Source organism: Elephantulus edwardii, unplaced genomic scaffold (assembly GCF_000299155.1).
Source record: "Elephantulus edwardii isolate Elephantulus edwardi_28Jun2011 unplaced genomic scaffold, EleEdw1.0 scaffold00015, whole genome shotgun sequence".
Classification (NCBI taxonomy): domain Eukaryota; kingdom Metazoa; phylum Chordata; class Mammalia; order Macroscelidea; family Macroscelididae; genus Elephantulus; species Elephantulus edwardii.
The window spans coordinates 20,337,401-20,356,405 of NW_006399765.1; the positions used below are offsets into that span (position 1 = coordinate 20,337,401).

Genomic DNA, 19,005 nt, shown 5'->3' on the forward strand with positions numbered 1-19,005 from the left:
GGCGTATCAGCTTCCTGGTGGACTAAGACATTGGGTGAATTACTGTAGAAATAGAAAGATTACGAGTACAATGTGTATAAGGATCCAAGGGGGGGTGTTTAAGGTGCAGAGGGGTGAGGACGGGCAGGAGGGTGATCATAGGGTCACTCAATCTGATGGGTGCAGGGAGGGGTGAATAAAGGAAATGGGAAAGATCCAGTGTGAAAAACAATGTATACAAACTTTGTATAAAATAATTTTATTTACAAAACAAACAAACAAAATGCATTGGGCAGCCCACAACAAAGCATTTTCCATCTCCAATGGAGTGCCATGACTGAGATACTCTGTTCTACACTCAGAGCTCTCAAATCCCTATCTTTCTTACAGACACAGTCTTCTCACTGTTTAGTATACATTTAAGACTGATTAAAATGTCTCATTTCATAAAAAAAAAAAAGATACATTGGGTGAGTCATACTCCTATCTCCTAGAAGGGCCATTTGTGTAAATGCAAACTAAGCACATGCTTAGACTTTTGTGACGTTTTTACAAGACTGGTCACACCCTCAGGTGCTCTGCTGCAGAAGGAGGGGCAATCTCCTCCTCTACCAGTCAGATCTGATTTGACAATACACACACATACAAAATAATAATTTTTAAAAAAAAAAGACTGGTCACACCCTCTACAACTTCTCTAGAGTAGGGCTTAACTCTGAAGGATTTATTCAGAAGTCATTTCTTAGTTTTAGCAGCTTTTGATATCAAAGACAGCTAAAAATTTTCAAAATTATAAAGTCCTGCCTCAATTTTTTTAAACAAGTTTTTAAAAACAATTTCCCCATTAATTTCTCTTCTCTCACATTTTACTGTGACAAGAGGTCATACGGGCAGCATGGTCAATGTCTTCGAAGGTTTGAAAATCTCCCCAGCTATAAAATTAATTTATCATTTACAAATTCCACTTTGTACACAGCTGCAGCAAACAGTTCTAAGCTTTCTGTCAGTACACAACAAGGATCCCTGTTTCTCTATATTCTATCAACGAAATCCTCAGTTGAGAATCCTCTGACAGCATCCTCAAGGCCTTATTTTTAGTCAAGTCAGTTCTGGCTTTTTCTGGCATGCTCTTTTCACCCTCATCATCACTGAATGTTTTGATTAAAGGGTCTATTAAAAATTCCTCATCAAAAAGGGGGGGAAAGGCAGGCCAAAACCCAATTCTCAATGGAATCCAGACTTTCTGGAGCCACTGAGGTTGAATAAGCCTCTTTAGGCTCTAAACCAAAACTATTCCTGAAGTCTTTGAACCAAAAGACAGCTTATTTTAATTAGTAAAATACATCTGCTTTGAGCTTTGCAAACGCATCTGCCCTTTAAAAAATTGTATGTGTCAGATCAAATTTATAATAGCAACTACAACAGCAACAGTGGGAGGGAACGCTTAGTGGACAAGGAGTTAAAGACAGCATTGATGGGGTAACGTGGAAAAGGACAGTGAAAAGGGTAGGACAACCTGAGGAAGGAACCAGGCACACTGAATTGAATGGAAAGGAGGACTGAAATGGTGCCTCTTTGGTTGTGCATACTTTCATGAAACCAATGTATCAGTTTAAAGTATTTGTCTTATGATTTCAATGAAATCAGCTTTTTCTCTCTAAAAAATGCTTTACAAAACCAAGTCACTCATATATCACCACCAGTTCTCTCCTGGTCAAGTACCATCCACGTAATGACTTATAATTAGAAGCAAACACACTGACATAAAGATTTCTAAAAGCAGAACCATCATTGTAGCAAACACATTTCTCCATATTGTGGCTGTGAAGAAAAGCAGAAAACTAGCTAACATCTCATTCTGCCAAAAGCATTGAATACTTTCTTCCCTTTTAATTAATGCAAATTATGTAAATTAAAAAACCTAAAAGAACAGCCAATTGCTCATAGGTGTCACTTTTTGTGGTAAAATTTATTTTTATAAATTAAAATAATATTTTGGAAATTGAGATAAAATACAAAATTAAATCTAAATATTGGTGAATTTTAAACAGAGGATGTTAAGCAAGCAGAGTTTTGGTAAACCAGTGGTTCTTAATTTAGGGGATCAAACATGATCAAAAGAGATAGCTGGCAATTCTGGCTGTCATAAGTGGAGTGGGGGCCCCCCAGTTTCCAACTCCCTAAAATGCACAGGCCCAAAATGTGAAACAAATTGAAGTTGGGAAAGTCTACTTTAAATCATTTTCAACATCTGTAAAAGCAAAATGACTAGAAGCTCAATTCAATTAAACTTTGAAATGGATGCCAATCCTTTTACAAAATCATAAATCCTGCAAAAGAGAGAACTAATTGCCTTTGAAGTCACAAATAATTTAATCAAACTTTATCCTTTGATGCACAATTCACAAGTGCTGGGTCAGGCACATCTTTTATTAGCTACATTTACAAAATCCTAACAATGTATGCTAAGTGCTCCTCACTTCAGTAAACAAGGGTCCTGGACTCAAATTAGAAAAGTCACTCCCCATGCCCCGGCACCCTGGGCAAGAATGGGGTGAGGCGTTAATGATTCATGTTAATTTTCCTCTGCTTATAAAACCCTGGAAATAACCTGTATGTTCAAAGGGCTGCCGCCCTGCCCCATGGCCAGTGTCACCACGCACGGAGAAGCTGGGCTGCTAGATGGCAGCTGAATCACCCATGCCAGAATGTCAGCTTTCATACAGTGGTGGACACACCCACCAAAGTGATACATCAACGGGTTACTTACTAACTTGAGAAAGTAGTCAACACAAGGTCAAGTTAAATAAAACCTGAACCACCCTGACCGGCTGTTACAATCAGGTGACCCATGAACCCAACAGTTCACAGGGGTGTTTTATGGAACAAAGGACAATTTTTTTTTTCTGGTTTGGTTTTTAAAAATCTGAGGTCATCCATAAAAGTTGGAATTGTTCACAAAAGGACAGGTGCTGAATGGAGCCACTACTGTAGAATGGGACTGACATCAGGGTTGGGGTGAGACTGAGAAAAAAACTGGATAAATTATGTATACTGCATTGAAACAGATGAGGGAGAGAACTGTTTGAAAGCGATATATGATTGGGTATTATGGTTATGACAAGAGTCCAGAATGAAGGTTGCATAGTGGAGTGTATTGGGGGCGGTGGGGGGTGGGGGTGGGGATTGTATAACAATGAAAGAATTTTTCTTTTACTTTTCAAAGAGAAGAGCGAATTGGGGGGAGGGGTGGGCAGGGAGAAAAATGCAACGATGGATGTATGGAAATCCAAAATCTCTGTAAATGTTCATTAAAATTATTTTTTTTTAAAGGGGGGGAAGCTGGAATTGTTCCCATTTATAGGAATATTGATTTATGACTTATCTTGGCAAAAATCAGAAAGCTGTAACACTGAACTCACCTTCTCAGCTGGCAAGAATCAAGAGGAAGGAAATGGTATCATTCAGCCTTTGAGAATGGAGTAAATAGTACTTAACTGTACACTTTAAGAAAATACTCACTTTTATATTATGTGAAATTTAATTCAATGAAAAGAGCTCTAGAGCTTTGGTCCTGGCATCTAAATATTCCTCAACCAGTGGTGGTCCTGTCCAAGGGAATCCTCCAGGACAAATACGGCAGTGCCTGGAGACAGTTTTGACTGTCACAACTGGGGTGGGAAGCTACTTGTACCTAATAGCAAGATACCGGAAATCCTGCTAAGCAGACAATACACAGGCCACTCTTACAAGGGAGAATGGGCTGGGACACAGCATCGATTGTACTTGAGAACACTAATCTAAACACAAGGATGAAGTAGGTATGTTTCGATTAGAGTTTGCAGAGGCCGTAAATCACACAGGAGGAGACTGAACCTTTTTCTGCCACAGAGCAACTTGTAGACATGAACTTCCTGCCTCTGGGTCGGCAGCACCACTTCTCACCACTTGGAACCCAGAGCAGATACAACAGTGAATCTTAAATCAGAAGTCCTGTCTGAAGACGTTTCAGACACACACATATGGATAGCACATCATGATGGTATTTCCACGTTCAGTGTCCTGACCCTTTTCACTCACAATGTTACGGTCATGAACATTTTATGTCATTTACGCAAAGTGAATTTTCTTGGAGGAGACCACTCTCCAATCTCACTCCGTTCCCTATCTGCCGGATGCCTGCAAGCAGGAGTTTCAACCTAACAAAAACCTAAACCAAAACCGGGCAAAGACGCTGGAAATACTGCCTAAGGATTAGCCAAGGGGAGATGGGAGTCGCTGTGACTTAGTGTTTGTCGTTAACAACTGTTGTGTGACAAATAGGTATTGATTTCACGATAATAAAGGAGAACACGAAAGGGCGTTTTTCTTCTCCCTAAACAGTGGCCCATAATGGAGACACAAGGTCAAAAGACCATTAACTCCGAGGGTGATGGAAGCCCCTGAGTTAATTCATATTAATGACTGAAATCAAAATCCCACAAGCAACTACTGGTGGAGGCATCAATTCTGGCCAGGGGGCCAATATAGGAGAAAGTAAAAGAAAATCACTGAGAAACCACTCAGGCCATGAAGGCAGCTGGATTCCAGGATATCACAAGAAATGTTCTGGCGATTATAAAGCTTGTCCAGCGCTAAGTCTTCTACATTTGCTTTCCAACAACTCACTCCTACAGGATATTCTATGCTTCTTTACTTTCTGATGGCCTAGTGGAAAGAAACTAAACTACAACCCCAAAGGCATGTGGTTCGAATCCACCAGCTGCTCCACTGCAGAAGGTTGTGCAATCTCCTCCCATGCAATTAACTGCCTCTGAAAACCCACTGGAGAGTCAGCTACAGGTCAGTTCTGACTCAACGGTACACAACACCATGTCCAAAATGAAGCATCGCAACACTTATGAAAATACTTCCTGTGGTACTGAATGTATGTTATGCATGTGGCCTTCTATTTCCTCAATTGCAGTTAGAATTCAAGATAGAGTAGTAACATTTGGCATTAAGTACTACTAAGATGAGGACAAACTTGAATGTTGCAGTATTTGTTCACGTCTTACTTGTACTATTTGTTTTTATAGAACCGTTATGTGATATTTCAAATAAAGCTGTCAAATGTTAAAAAAAATACTTTCAAGCAAAGGATTCACGGAGGGGCACACAAAAAGGAAGGTATTTGCATAAAAATACAGACACCACCACATCTTTCAGTTAAGGTTATTATCAATTGGAACAGCAGAGGGCAGAAAGGTACAGTAAAAATAAAAGAGGCCCTGACTCGGGACCTGGTCCAAGATCCTCACTGCCTCCCCTACACTCTGCAGGAACCTCAACTTGCCTTCTGTAAAATGGGAGGGGCTGACTCAAGAGTTTCTTCTGTCCTTACACAACATGCAGAATGAGTCTTAACATTTCTAAACTGGGGAAAGAAAAAAAAAAACATCAAAGGCAGAATTCATGCTCCTAAAACATGCCAGTTACATAAAATACCACAGTCTAGCAATAAAGTTTCATTAAAAGAACACAGCCATGGTCATTTGTTTACATATTGTTTATAGGTGCTTTTAAGCTACAAAGACAACACTGGATAGATAACTAGAGATCCACAAAGCCAAAAATATTTACTATCTAGACCCTTATGGAGAAGGAACAATTGATACGACAAAACTGATTTTGAATTTCCCTCATCTTCCTTTCTTATTTGACGGCTAACTTGTGATTAACAAAATGACCCAACATAACACTTGCAAAGGATCATTTAGCAAGACACGATTCCGTTTTGCAAAAAGAACTTTCCACATTCACTGAAATCAGGGGCTGAAATTGTCAACAAGTCCAACTTGTTTGGATCCACACACACCACCCCGAGAATTAACTGTAGAAAGATCTGGAGATACAGAGCATTGGGCAAGTCTGCTGTTGGGACTTCCCCAAAGTCCTGAAGAGTACACATGTCAGTCTAAACAGTAAGGTATACCCGATTCAAGCCACAGACTTTAAAATCACTTACTATGCATTTCAGAGCTGAACAAAGATGACAGAAGAAGAACTGATGCCTTTGAGTTATGGTGCTGGAGTACTGAGTATCCCATGGACTGCCAAAAGAACAAACAGTACGTCCTCAAGAAAGTGAAATCAGAGTGCTTCTTAGAAGCCAGGATGATAAAGCTTCATCTCACATACTTGGACATGCTGCTACGGGACACCATGTTTGGAAAGGTAGAGGGTCAGTGAAAGAGAGGAACCATCAATGAGACAGACTGACACAGTTAATGCACCAATGGGCTCAAGTGTGTCAAAGAGGATGAGGATGGCACAGGAGAGAACAGAGCTCATCTGTTGTTCACAAAGTCACTATGAGTTGTATTCAACTCGATGGTGCTAAACAGAAACAAAATAAATATATTCCTAGAAAATGATGCTTACTGAGAAAGAACCACAGGAGAACTAATGGCAGCTCATAGACCATATTTTGTTTTATTATTTGATGGCAATGATAGAGACAGATTAACTTCATGAACGTTGTTGTTGTTGTTGTTAAGTGTCATAGAGTCACAGATAGCAACCCTATGAATGAAAGTCTTGAATGCAAAACTTTCATCTTTTCTCCAAGTTCACAGTTTCCAGAGGCAAGCTCTTTTTTTGGAAGTGGATGTCACTCATGCTTCCAAGCCTGTTTTATTAAGGAGATCCACAAAAACCAGAATCTGAAAAAAAAATTAAAAAAAAAAAACAAAAAAACAAACAAAACCCCTAACAGAATCCGGCCGTTCTGCTCATCTTCCCATCCTGGAAATAGCCCCAGACTGGCGGCAAAAAGCCTTTTTAAAGGTAAGGTCAAATCGGATCAGCTCCCACCCTATTGCGAGCAAGAGCCACACTCTAGTCTCAAGGTGTTTTCTGGTTTAGTTTGGTTTCACGTATATATGGAAAAAATACAGCTAGCAATTAAACTGCTTAGACTGGAACTAAGATGCAGGTTTCAGTTTTAACTGTTTACTGAAGCAGCTTGCAACAGAAACAGCAGTGAAAAGGATCAGAGAGCAGTGAGTTACGGCAACACTGTCATGCATAAAGCACTTCAACAACAGGGTGCTCTGTACGGAGCCCACGGGCTGAGCCCAGCAAGGAGTCTGGGTGATTACATACCAGGGTTCTTCAAAGTTGACTAACACAGAATCATGTGATGACATAAAAAGACATCTGTGAGAACTCTGGTCAGAAAACAAGGGAGCCAGGCAGAAAGCTTTCTCTGAAACTACATTAACGAAAATCTTGGCAATCTCAGAATGAAGCTTTAGAACTCAAATAAAAGCATTTAGACCCAAACCACATGGCAAGACAGCAGGTACAGGAGAAAGCATGAGGCCACTATTCTAAAAGATCAAAGCAAGTCATGGATCCTTCAGTAACTTCCACCCCACCCAGAGCTAGCACAGAAGGCAAGCTTTAAAAGAAACACACCAACAGCACAAACTGGATGTGATTTTTAAGGTAATAATTGACTATGAGCCCATCATGTCCTCTTCCTGTGGTATCTGTCCGTTGTTCCTTAGAGAATACCTGACCTTAAACTATAAGAAAAGAAAAAAAGGAGGAGGGAGGGAGGAAAGGAGTCAATAAGGGAAGCCGAGGGGAGGTGAGGGAGGCAGGGAGGGAGAGGAGGAGGAAGGAGCTGAAGGTCAAACAGCCGCTCTGAACTAACACTGTCTAGAACCTTATGCCAGAGGGCTCACGTCACCTGTGCTTTAACCTAAAAAATACTCTGAAGTTCTGGGGCGATATTTAATAACTGGGCATTTTGCTAAAAAAAACCCAGATTCCCTCGAAAAATGTCATGACAATGGAAGGACTGTAACTCATCTCAGAAAACAAAATCCATATGAATGACGGAATGGGAAATGAATTTTCTCGGTCAATGTTCACTCCACACACATGATTTTTAAACAGAGGATAAAGCAGGTCTCACACTTCCTGCTCTCAAAACTACAAAACTAAGAACAACTTTTCACATCTCTCTGAAAGAGCGTTAAGATTTGAAGCGGTGCGTTCACATTCCCACACACCAAGCGTGTCCCTGTGTGGGGGACACGTGGGCCCCAGTTTCCCAGTCTCAGGACCCTCCCAATGTCTCCCCAGACAGCAGTGCAAGGCTGGCTGCCCCATGACCTCATGCCACTCTCACAAAGAAGTGAGGCCTTTGTATTGGGATACTGGTGAGTTGGTGAGAGGATTGAAGACAGCACGCACAGACTGACGAATGAACAAATAAAACTGTCCTGGAACTTAGCCAGAATGTATCATAAGATAAAACTATGAGACTTTGTCTCGTATGCTTTGGGAATACAGCCAGGAGGGGCCAGCACTTGGATGTAGACATTATGGTTGGGAAGGTGGAAGATCCTCAAAGAGGAAACCCTCAGGGAGATGGACAGACTTGGATCCTCGCTGGTGCAGGAGCTGGTAATAAGTTTTCAATCTGATGTACATGAGGTTGCTAGGAGTTGAGGTTGACTCAACACCACCAAACGCCAACAGCCCTTACTCAGTGTTGGAAATTTCTCTGTTCCCATGATTGGCAAACAAAAATCAAACAGTGAGGGCCGTATCTGCACTAAAAACAAGAGAACACTTATTTTCTTAGAGCCTGTTGTCATCAGATCCATTCTACTCAAAGCGACCTTATAAGACAAACTGAATTGCCCCACAGTTTCCAAGCCTATGAAGCTTAATGGAAAGAGATTGCACATTTCTCCCCTGTGGAGCAGATGTGGGTTCAAACTGCTGACCTCTGGACAGAAGCCAAGTGCTTATCCACTGCACCACTACACGCCCCGGCATCAAGTGGACCCTGACTCACAGTGACCCTACAGGACAGAGCAGAACCACCCTGAAGTTTCCCGAGGAATCAATCAGCCCCATCTTTCTCTCACAGAGCAGCTGGTGGGTCTGAACTCATCACCTTTTGGCTCTCACATGAATGCTTTAACCATTGTAACTATAGGGTTACTTTACTTCTTTATAGGGGGGAAAATGCTTATATTCTTAACATACAACCAATTATGTTCAGGTGGGGTAAAAAAAGAGGCGGAAAAGAACCCATTTAAGTCACCAGTGCTTTTCTTAGACATATTTAGTGTTCCTTGCATGCACCACGTTAATTCACTGAGGCACGGAGTGTAAGAACACCATCCACTTGGGATGCTGGGCACTGTTCTAATCTCTTTTTATGTAGAGATTCAAGTATTCTCTTACAGGTAGTTCAGATTATTGTTCTCACATTACAAGTTAGGAAACTAAGGCACTAAGTGACTAAGTCTTTGCTCAAAAACAGACAACTTGAGCGTGACAAAACCAAGATGGTGCTCCAGTGTCCTCCTTAACCACTCGGCCAAACCCAACTCTAAGTGGGCTCATCCTTAAAGAGGGGGAAACGCTCTGGGGGGATGGGGTCCTGTTCTACCTCTAGTATTTGAGTGTTAAAATAAATGGATGACTTTGATAGCAAAAGTGGTTTTTTTGTGTGTTTTTTTTCGCCCCTGCCCTGCAAGTGGTTTGTTTTTTAAGCAGAAATTCTTCTTGGGGAAGGAAAGCCAGTTGTAATGGAAAGTTGGTGTGGTGAGCCTGGAGGACTGCTGGCCTTCTCATTCCACTTCCAAGAACCACCTCCAGCTTGCCCCTGGGAAACAGTTTCCTTATTTCTTGTTCCTCATTTTCAAATTTGCCCCAATGGAACCTACCAAGCCCCTCCAAAAGCACCTCTGACTGCTGTGACAACTGTCCCTTGGGCTTCACAGGTCTGACCCCGATGGAAACCCTCCAGCCCCAGCGGGTGGCTTCCGGCACCTCCCACACCCAGGGCTGACCTGTGCTCTTATCAAGGAAGTCCACAGACTCCTCGCTGGCACTGAAATGGCTCGAAGTCGCCTTCTTCTCGGCGTCCTGCTCCACGTCTGAGCCCGTGTGCACGGAGGAGTTGGTGCTCATGGGGGAGCGAGGCATGTCCGACAAGGAAATCCTCCGGCCTGTGCCCGTGCTCAGCAAGGACTTGCTCATCAGGATCTTGGGAGACGCCGTCATGTCGAAGTTGAGCTTGACCTTCTCCTGCTTGTCGACCTTGGCGGTGCCAGCGCTGGGGTTGGCGGGATCGAGCAGCATTTGGTACTGACTGTTGGGTGTGTAGGGCGTCCGGAATGGGGAGTAATTAAACACGCCAAACTTCCTCCGAATGTTCTCCACGTAAACCTCCATCTCTTGCATTGCACTGTTGAAGATGCTTTTAGTCTTTTTCACAGAAAAAGGAATTTCTTTAGACATGAGGTAGCAATTATTTATTGGAACCCAGGCCCTAGGAGTACAAGAGGGAGAGAGTTTGAGTCAACTTTGGTAATTTGCAAGACTGTTGGGTTGTTGTTTTTTTTTTCTTCATGCAAACCAAATTAGGCTTTCTATTTCTGCCAAGATTCTTAAAAAAATACTTAAGCAATTTTTTAATGACCTTATATGAAAAGTTACTAAATGACCCACTTAACAGACATACTCTGTTATAATAACAAAACATAAACAATAAAATGTAACTGAAACTTTAAAAAAAGGCTCAACAGACTTTGTTATTTTAATTCATTTGAGAACAAAGAAGTAGCAGTTCCCTTGAGTTCTGTGTTAGTTAAGAGGTAAACACACTGCAATGTCACCCTGGCCTAGGCTACTCCATGCACATCTGCACACAGACATAAGGAGCCTCTCTTCTCACTAGTCTAGAGCCCTGGTGGGACAGTGTGTTGCATGATGGGCTCTAACCAGAAAGTTGGCAGTTCAAGTCCACTAGCCTAACTGGGGAGGAGAAGGTGGGCAGTCCCTTTATGTAAAGATTTGGAGCCTCAGAAACACAACAGAGGGTCACTACGACACTGAAGAGACATGCAGCAGTGTCTCTTGTTGGGATTCTGGAGGGAACTAGAAACAAATTCTAAGGTTACAAAGTGATCCCTGGTTTTGAATGTGAATACCTCATAAGAAAAAAACCCAAAACCAGTCCTTTTTAATTGTCCAATAAACACATAAAAATGTTTATGCCAAATAGGGGTGGTGGTGGACCGGCAGCAGAATCCTCCCCTCTCATGCCGGAGATGCAGGTTCAACCCCAGCCACCGCACCGCTGGGGCAGCCACCACTCATATGCCAGTGGAGGTTTGCGTGTTACTAGGACAATCAAGAGATTTCAGTGACGCTTCCAGACAGAAAGGGATCAGGAATCAAGGCCTAGAGACCTAATGTTTCAGTCAGTGAAAATACTACAGGTCCACACACAGACACACCGTTGATGGCAGAGGAACAGACTGCAGCCTGTTCCTTCCACTGCACGTGGGTCACCACGAGCCCTGTCAACAAGAAGATAAAAGCTTCATCTATCTGATTAGGTGCGGGGGTGGGGTTCAGTTCTCCAAGATCAGGGTATGTACCTTCCTACTTCCATTCTCCCACCTTCGTGTCTCATCAGACGCTGCAGTGACCCAAGGAATGCCAGCAGGGGTTTCTCTGAAGGAGGCGGCCTAGTGACGAGAAACTGTGCTGCCAATTCAAAGGTGAGTGCTTAGAATTCACCAGCTGCTCGGTGGAAGAAAGATGGGCAATCTCCTCCCATGTGACTTACTGCCTCTGAAAACCCACTGGAAGATCAGCTGTGAGCTGGTCCTGACTCGATGGCTCCCAACAACAGCGGCAGCTCAGTCAGTGGCTGTGAGCCACTAAGTGCCACTGGTGCAGGTCCAGCAAAGTGGACATAGGAACTGTTGGGACAAACATCATCTCAGGTGCAATCCAAGGTCTGCAGCTGGGAACTACAAGCTACAAATTCTGGGGGGACAATCATGGATTTAACAATATTCCCCCAAAAGAATGGTTATGATTCTCAATGGTTTGGCAGTTACACGCTATAATGTGGATGCAATACAGGGATGCAGTCATCTTCCATTCAGTGTTCTCATGGACATCCCCCCCGCCCCCGCCGTACCATGTTGTAAATCCTCACCTGTCTATGTTACTGTGTTAATTTTTTATGTGCTAATGAGACAACTAGACGGCACCTAATGAGACAGCTGTTAGGTGCCGTCTAGTTGACAACAAACAACTGACAGATCTGAACTCTGTCCTATCCAGCATCATCCTCAACATCACGGTCGTGTGTAAGCCCAGACATGGGAAATTTCTAAGAAACACGGATTCTCAGAGGATGAAAGAGATTTCACTTCCCCAGAGCTAAATAACACAGAGAAAAAGCTCCTTCCTAGGGCTCCGGGTCCTGAACCCAATCTTTTAGACTTCTAAACTGTGAGAGAACAAATTTCAGTTTGTCAAAGCCATCCACTTGTGATACCTCAGCTGTAGCAGGACTAGATAATTTAGACAACGAAGACAGGGGAAATGTGTTTTCCCAAGGAGTCTTCCTGGATTTCACAGGCCATAAACGCAAGGCAGTCTCAAGCAAGAGGAGCAAATGAACTGTGGTGAAGTAGAAAATTCACATGCATTGTAAAGGCAGTTACAATATTTGCTTGCTTTCAAAGGTGTCCCTTCAAAAACCCAAGCCCAGATTGGGGGCTGTGTCTTCCTTTTCTTTTTTTTCCCCCCCAAAAGGAGTCAGGGGAAAACAATTAATGTAGAATTGTTGCCCCCTTTTGTTTTCAACTGTGATAATATGTACATAGCAAAGCATTTGTCATTTCAACTGTCACATATACAATTAAATCAGTTTTCTTGTTTAATTCTCACGATGAGGTCTTTCAAATTTTTCAGTAACCCTTAAGGGAAGCTCAGGGTCTCCTAAGCAGCAAGGCCTCTTCTCTGCCTCCCTCCAACCCAGTTCTGATAATAATTCATAAACTCAGATCTCTATACACTTCCTTATACTAGATATTTGTAATATGTGACATCATATAGTATCCATCCCTTTTTGAAATTGTACCCAAGTTTGGTTTTGGGGTTGTTGGGTTTTTTTTGGTTCTCTTTTAATTTTACTAATTTTAATGAACATTTACAGAGATTCTGGATTTCCATTCATTCACTGTTGCATTTTTCTCCCTGCCTACCCCTCCCCCTCAGTTCACTCTTCTCTTTGAAAAGTAAAATTGCTTCATTGGTATACAATGCTCCCCGCCTCGAGGACACTCCACTATGAAACTGTACCCAAGTTTTAAGAGATGGTCTCTAATTCATCATATTTTTAAAGAAAACGTTCTTTGGGAAAGAAAGTGTGTCCATAGAGGAGAATGATTCTGGGGTTAATTCTGTGCAATCCTTAGCGATACCAGATTGTGACAAAGTACAAGTGTTGCTGTTCAGGTGTCACCATCAGGTCAATTCTAACCTGTGGCAAGCCCATGTGACAGAAGAGAGCTGAATCAAAGGGTGTAACTTTTATGGAAGCACAACGCCAGGTCTTCTCAGGATTCAAATTGCCAAACTCTAGGTTAGCAGTCAGACGTCTTAACATTTGTGCCTCCAGGCTCCTTGAACTAAAAGTAAAACATGTCTGACTCTTCCCAGTGTGCCTGAAATTCCCAGCTTCTCCCATGCCGACTGCAGTTGCTCTGCTCAGACCTGCAGAACCACATCTGGAGCCAGACAGAATGGGGGTGAATGGGAGTCAAAAGTGCGCCAGGGCAACAGTCTGCACCAGAATCTGTGTATGAGGAGAGTGGATTCAAGTCCAGGCTAGACCCGGCAGGTGTGAGGCCCTTGGATAACTAATTCTCTGGAGCCAGCATCACCACCACCCCAGTGAAGGGGCGTAGCCACTGCTGGGGGTCAAGGGAATCCTAAAATGCACAGAAACCAGTGTCCAGCACCATCAGCTGATGACTGACACTGTGACAATGACCCTGACATTTAGTGTATTAGCTCCTTCTTCCCAGGTTCTCAGGTGCTAGCAAAGGAGTTGGGATTAACTGCACAACTCCTGATCACTAAGCCACCCTTGATATACTAGATAGGAAGAGTAACTCCAAACCTTCCAGATAACTGACATCTGGGGCAGCTGTGTCAGAGACAGCGAGATTGGCTCAGGACAGGACAGAGTTCACAGCTATTGTGCACAGGGTCGCTCTGAGACACAGGTGACTTGAACGGCACATAACAACAACACACAATGAAGAAGTAAGAAGGCGTATATAACCTAGCACTCTTCAGCTCCTGAAGCAACACCAGGCTCCCCACCACGGCGTGTGTGATCTGGCCCCAGCTCACCCCTCCTGGCCACTCTCCTCTCGTCCTTCCTCCCCACCCCCGCATCCCCTTTGACCTAACTGTCCCCACTGCCGGCCCGAGTCTCTACCCTTGCTGATCCTCGCACTTGACCCACCATCAGCGGCACCTGGAAGGACCTCTCCTACCTGCCCACTTATCTGTAATATTCATTTTCTCCTCAAGGCCGTAGCTGTGGAGAGGGGCAGGGACTGTGTCTGCCTGGCTCACTCCTGTAAACCCAGCGTCTACACAGCCTGGTCAACAGCAGTTATCAGATACACTTTTCCTTGAACGAAGGAATAAACAGAATTTGAGAGATTTCCAACCCAAATTGTTAAGATCAAATAAAGTCCAATACTTCTTGCCTAAAGCACTACTCTCTCTTTACCCCTGACAATGGGTGGCCGGGATGCCTAGTAAATGAATTTGCCATTTGGTCTGAATTTGTGTTTTAATTTTTTTGTTCTTTTAATTTGCGAGACAACAAGCAAAAATTTCACGAAAAAAGAGCCGTTTTTCCAATTCTGGTGTTGCTTCAAATGACTGACCCCCACTGTTTGTCGGGACACGGAGGTTCTAGCACGCGTCTGCTAGGATTCTCCCCCACATGCTCCGGTCCCTCCTCAGGCTGCCTGGAAGGGCACGTGCCTCATTTAATCACAATACAACTTGCTGAAGGAGCAGGAAGGGATCATCAGCTGCTCATCCCTGTCTACCTGTTGTTCTGGAGCACGGAGGGGGGCTCCTTCCTACCAGGAGCTGCTACGAGACGGAATCACTCACAGAGCCCAGTGCCGACGGGGGAGGGCGGGGAGGCTGGGAGGGAGGGTTCGCGCCTGTCAAAACAGCATCCCCTTATAATTTCCCGTTTCAGCTTCTGGGAAAAGGGAATAGGAGGGTACCCAGCACAATGATAACAGATTCATTTACTGGCAAGCTGGGGAAATACTTTCTGATCCCTGAAAGCATTAGTTTGAAATGCGATTTGCGTGGCGGTTTAATTTACTCAAGAAAATTCAAAACAGCACTGCAGCGGCGCACACATCCACTGGCCCCCTCCGGAGGCCGTTTTCGTCAACAGAGCCACGGGAACAAGGTCACTCTCTCACCTGCCTCAGCAAACCAAAGCCCACGCTTATCAGGTTAACGCAGCACAGGAAAGCAGCCCTACACTGTAAGATTAATGGGTAGGGAGCGCAACAGAGGAGGAAATAACAAGGTGCCCTCCGCCCCTCCTCCCAGCCAATGACAGGATCAAAGGTTTCCATTCAAGCGGCCCGTTCAGAGCCTCTGTTCAACTCCCACCTGTCGTGTTGTCCAAAGAAACGGGCATCGACCTGCCCATCTTTATCCCTCAGAGCTTTTGCAGGCCAGAATGGAAAGCCCTTCAGTTTTGCCCAGACCAAAGGATGCGGATTGCTCTAGGAAGAGAAAAACAAAATCTAGGGTTTGTACGTATCTGGCAGCAAGGTACAGCAAAATCAAGCCCAGTACGTGATGCTAATGCAGGGAGATGAAGCGGGCTAACGGTGCAGGCAGATGTGACACCGACCGCGTGGCAAGACAACAGTTTCCAAAGCAATTTCTCAGAGTGATGTACCCCGGAAGGTGTGTGGGCCTGTCAGTCAAATGAGATCGTGGGGAACAAAACATGGGCTTGGCAAGAGGCAGGTTTAATTCGCTTGTATTACCTGGGTGACCAGAGAGTCTAGCTTTCTGTGCAACACAGACACACAGTTCGATACCCTCTGTTAAGTCAGTGTGCACTGTGCCAGGTGTATAATAAGGGCTGGCATCGGCTACTCTTATCCTTTATGAAGAGTCTCCTGAGCGGTAATAAATGGTAAGCATTTGGGCTGGAGGCTCCCATCCACCCAGAGCTGCCTTCGAAGAGAGCCCTGATGATCTATCTCCTTCTCCAAATCCAGCCACTGAAAACACCTTGGAGGGCCGTTCTCAGTCACTTAGGGAGCCACTGCGAGACAGCATCACCTCCGCAAGTGACTCTGTTCTGGATCAAGGCCTGTTGAGAGCTTTTAACACTCTAATCTTCATCTCCAAGACAGGAAGATGTGAACGGTGTAGTGATTCTCTGCCCACCTACGACCACAAAGCAGCCTACTCTAATAAGCACACTCCTCTCTGCAGAACACTCATTTGGAAAATGCAGATCTATGGGGAGAACTGGAACCAGAAGGATCATAGAATTAATCATCGCAAGTATTTCCAAACTTCTCAAAAACAGGCCTACCAGGATTTGCGGGCGACATGCTCATTTAATGTCTGCACTGTGCTATCTCATCTCATCTCTCGTCACGTTCCCTTGACTCAGTATCCTGTAGTTTGCTTAGTCTCCTAAGACCTCGAATTCACGGTGCCGTCTCTGACACACGGACTTTTAAATCCTAAGAGGTTTGTCCTACCTGGAGGACTTCCTTTTGCCATAATTTTATATAGAAACGAATTCTTTCAAAACTTTACCCAAACTTTGATCTCATGAGCTCCCTTGCCAAAAAAAGGTACCACAGGCTAGTCATCAAAGGTACAAGGTTCACAAAAGGAGAAGCGGAAAAGAAATTCAACTTACACAAGGCTCACAAAACCAGTTATCTCGTTTTTGACAAGCGGCTAGATAGCATTCCGGACACACTTCAATTTCATTCATCTGTAAAGTAGAAAGATACCAGAACATGTCATGCTATGGGTCTCGCGTGCTGGAGGCCCTCGGTGAATGCTCAGGGACTTGGAGGGATAACATTCGCTAAGCAAAGTTCCTAGTGGGAAGCAGCGAGCAGATGAATCCAACCACTCTCACCAGTTCCAATTTCCACCCCGTCCAAGCTGCCATCCTTTTTCCTTGGCACGAATGTAATAAATGACATTCAACATGGCACCTAGCTTCCACCCTTCCCCACACAGTTGTTCACACCCCAGAGAGAAACCTAAATCAGCTCTTAAACAAATATATCTGCTATTGTTTCTCTCTTGGTGAAAAGCTTCCAGTTACTTATCCATTATCATCCAGTGTTGGTTCTACCAGGGCCGTGATGCACCCCAGCCCACCCTGGGGAATGTCTGGAGCTGTCACAGCTGCGGGATGGCTCGGTTTGGAGGTGTATGATGGTGGCATCTAGCTACCAGGGTAGTGATGCACCCTGGCCCACCGTAGGGAACGTCTGGAGGCTGTCACAGCTTGGAGGGTGGCTCAGTTGGGAGATGATCTATGGTGGCCTCTAGTGGACAAGACACCAGAGAAGCTACTAAACTGTCTAAAAGCTCCTCTCTCTCAACAAAGAATTGTCCAACATAAAACATCAGCAGTGCTCAGGTACTCTTGTTGTGTACCATCGAGTCAGACCGCTGACCCATTCCAGGCAAGGAGACTGCCCATCCTTCTCCTGTGGAGCAGCCGGTGATTCGAACTGTGTGCCTTCAAGATTGCAGCACAGATTCTTACCACCAGGCCATGTCTAAGAGCTTCATTCTGTCTGTACCTCAAAGCCATGAGTCATATTCCAGAAGCACAGACCCTCAGGTACAGAAACTCCTAGGAACCGGAGGAGCAGCTAAGGTGTCTCCCTCAAATCCAAACCTTTTCTGCACCAGGATTAATAAAAGTGGCCTGGCTCAAATACCACAGATTACAAGGCAGCAGTGAGATATTAGGAAACCCCAGTATATCAACGGGCAGTGCCTGGCAAAGACATCAGGCTGAAGATTAAAAGTATCATTCTGTGTCTGCATCTCCTCTAGCTCCCTGCAAACTTCAGTGCCCTGGCCAAACACTTTCTTTATAAACGAGGGGCCTATACCATGGAGCCCCAAGTCAGCACAGCTACCCACACAGAGATCCTTCAAATGCAACCTTCAGTGACCTCAACTCACCACTCTGGGTGTGGAGTTCTGGGCCAAATACATACCTCGTGTTCACATATTTTGATCACTACTTTCGCGATCTGCGTCAATTTGTGATTTCCTGAGGAAATAAGAAAATAACATTAATGCCAATGGAAGCCCTGTAACACCAGGCGAGGGGCTGTACTTCCACCAACAACCTCTTAACCTGCCTTGCCCACAGGATTAAGCTTTTAAAGGCTAAAAGCCAGAGGCTGCTGGCTTTTAATGCCAGTCCAAACCACGTTATCTCTCCCACGAAAATCAATCTTTGGTGCCTCAATGTTGTCCTCTCTGAAAGGGAGCAATCTGTGATTTTCCCATCATTATTCAGCAGGCCACTCACTGATTAATGGGGGGGGGGGAATACTTTTATTACCTAACAGAGCCTTAATCTACCCAGAGTCCCCAAGTATAACTAAGAAGGTGACATAGGGAAGAAGACATTAAATTAAATAGTTTCGTGAGTCTGGTGTTTCAAAATTTATTTTTCTTGTCAGCACTTCACAAAGTCATATGAAGAGACAAGAATTAATGCTCCCATTTAATTGATGAATAAGTTAAGACTGAAAAGAGTTACTGTTTGATGAGACCACACAGCTTAAGCTCTGGCTTTGGATCAAACTCTAAATCCCTCACTTTTACCTAAAACCAGGAGAACAAGATGTTTTGTTTAACCTCTGTGGTATTTTCAGAAATTCCGTCAATTTGTTGGCAAAAAGATTTCACATTTAAGACAAAAATAAAAATCCTGTATTTCTAGCTTGCTTGGAACACTCAGAAGAAGCTGTAGCCTCTTCCTCACAAAGTCCCAGGGCTCCAGTGGTGTCCCCTCCAGGCCAGGTGGGAGTTCCCTGTTCTCAAAAGTGCCCAGCACTCTCCAGGCCAGCA

At 44.1% G+C, this 19,005-nt stretch overlaps 1 protein-coding gene across 15 annotated transcripts in view; it reads right to left on the reverse strand.

Moving 5' to 3' along the window:
- The window catches only part of ZMYND8 (zinc finger, MYND-type containing 8), a 133,733-nt gene that overhangs the window by 45,812 nt on the left and 68,916 nt on the right, over positions 1-19,005 (reverse strand). For all 15 annotated transcript variants that reach the window (XM_006881603.1, XM_006881604.1, XM_006881614.1 and 12 more), the window contains 4 exons: positions 18,141-18,196; positions 16,808-16,885; positions 15,526-15,641; positions 9,843-10,324 (listed from right to left, as the gene is read on the reverse strand). In XM_006881603.1, the coding sequence (XP_006881665.1) occupies positions 9,843-10,324; positions 15,526-15,641; positions 16,808-16,885; positions 18,141-18,196 (732 nt within the window). The remainder of the gene's footprint in view (positions 1-9,842; positions 10,325-15,525; positions 15,642-16,807; positions 16,886-18,140; positions 18,197-19,005) is intronic.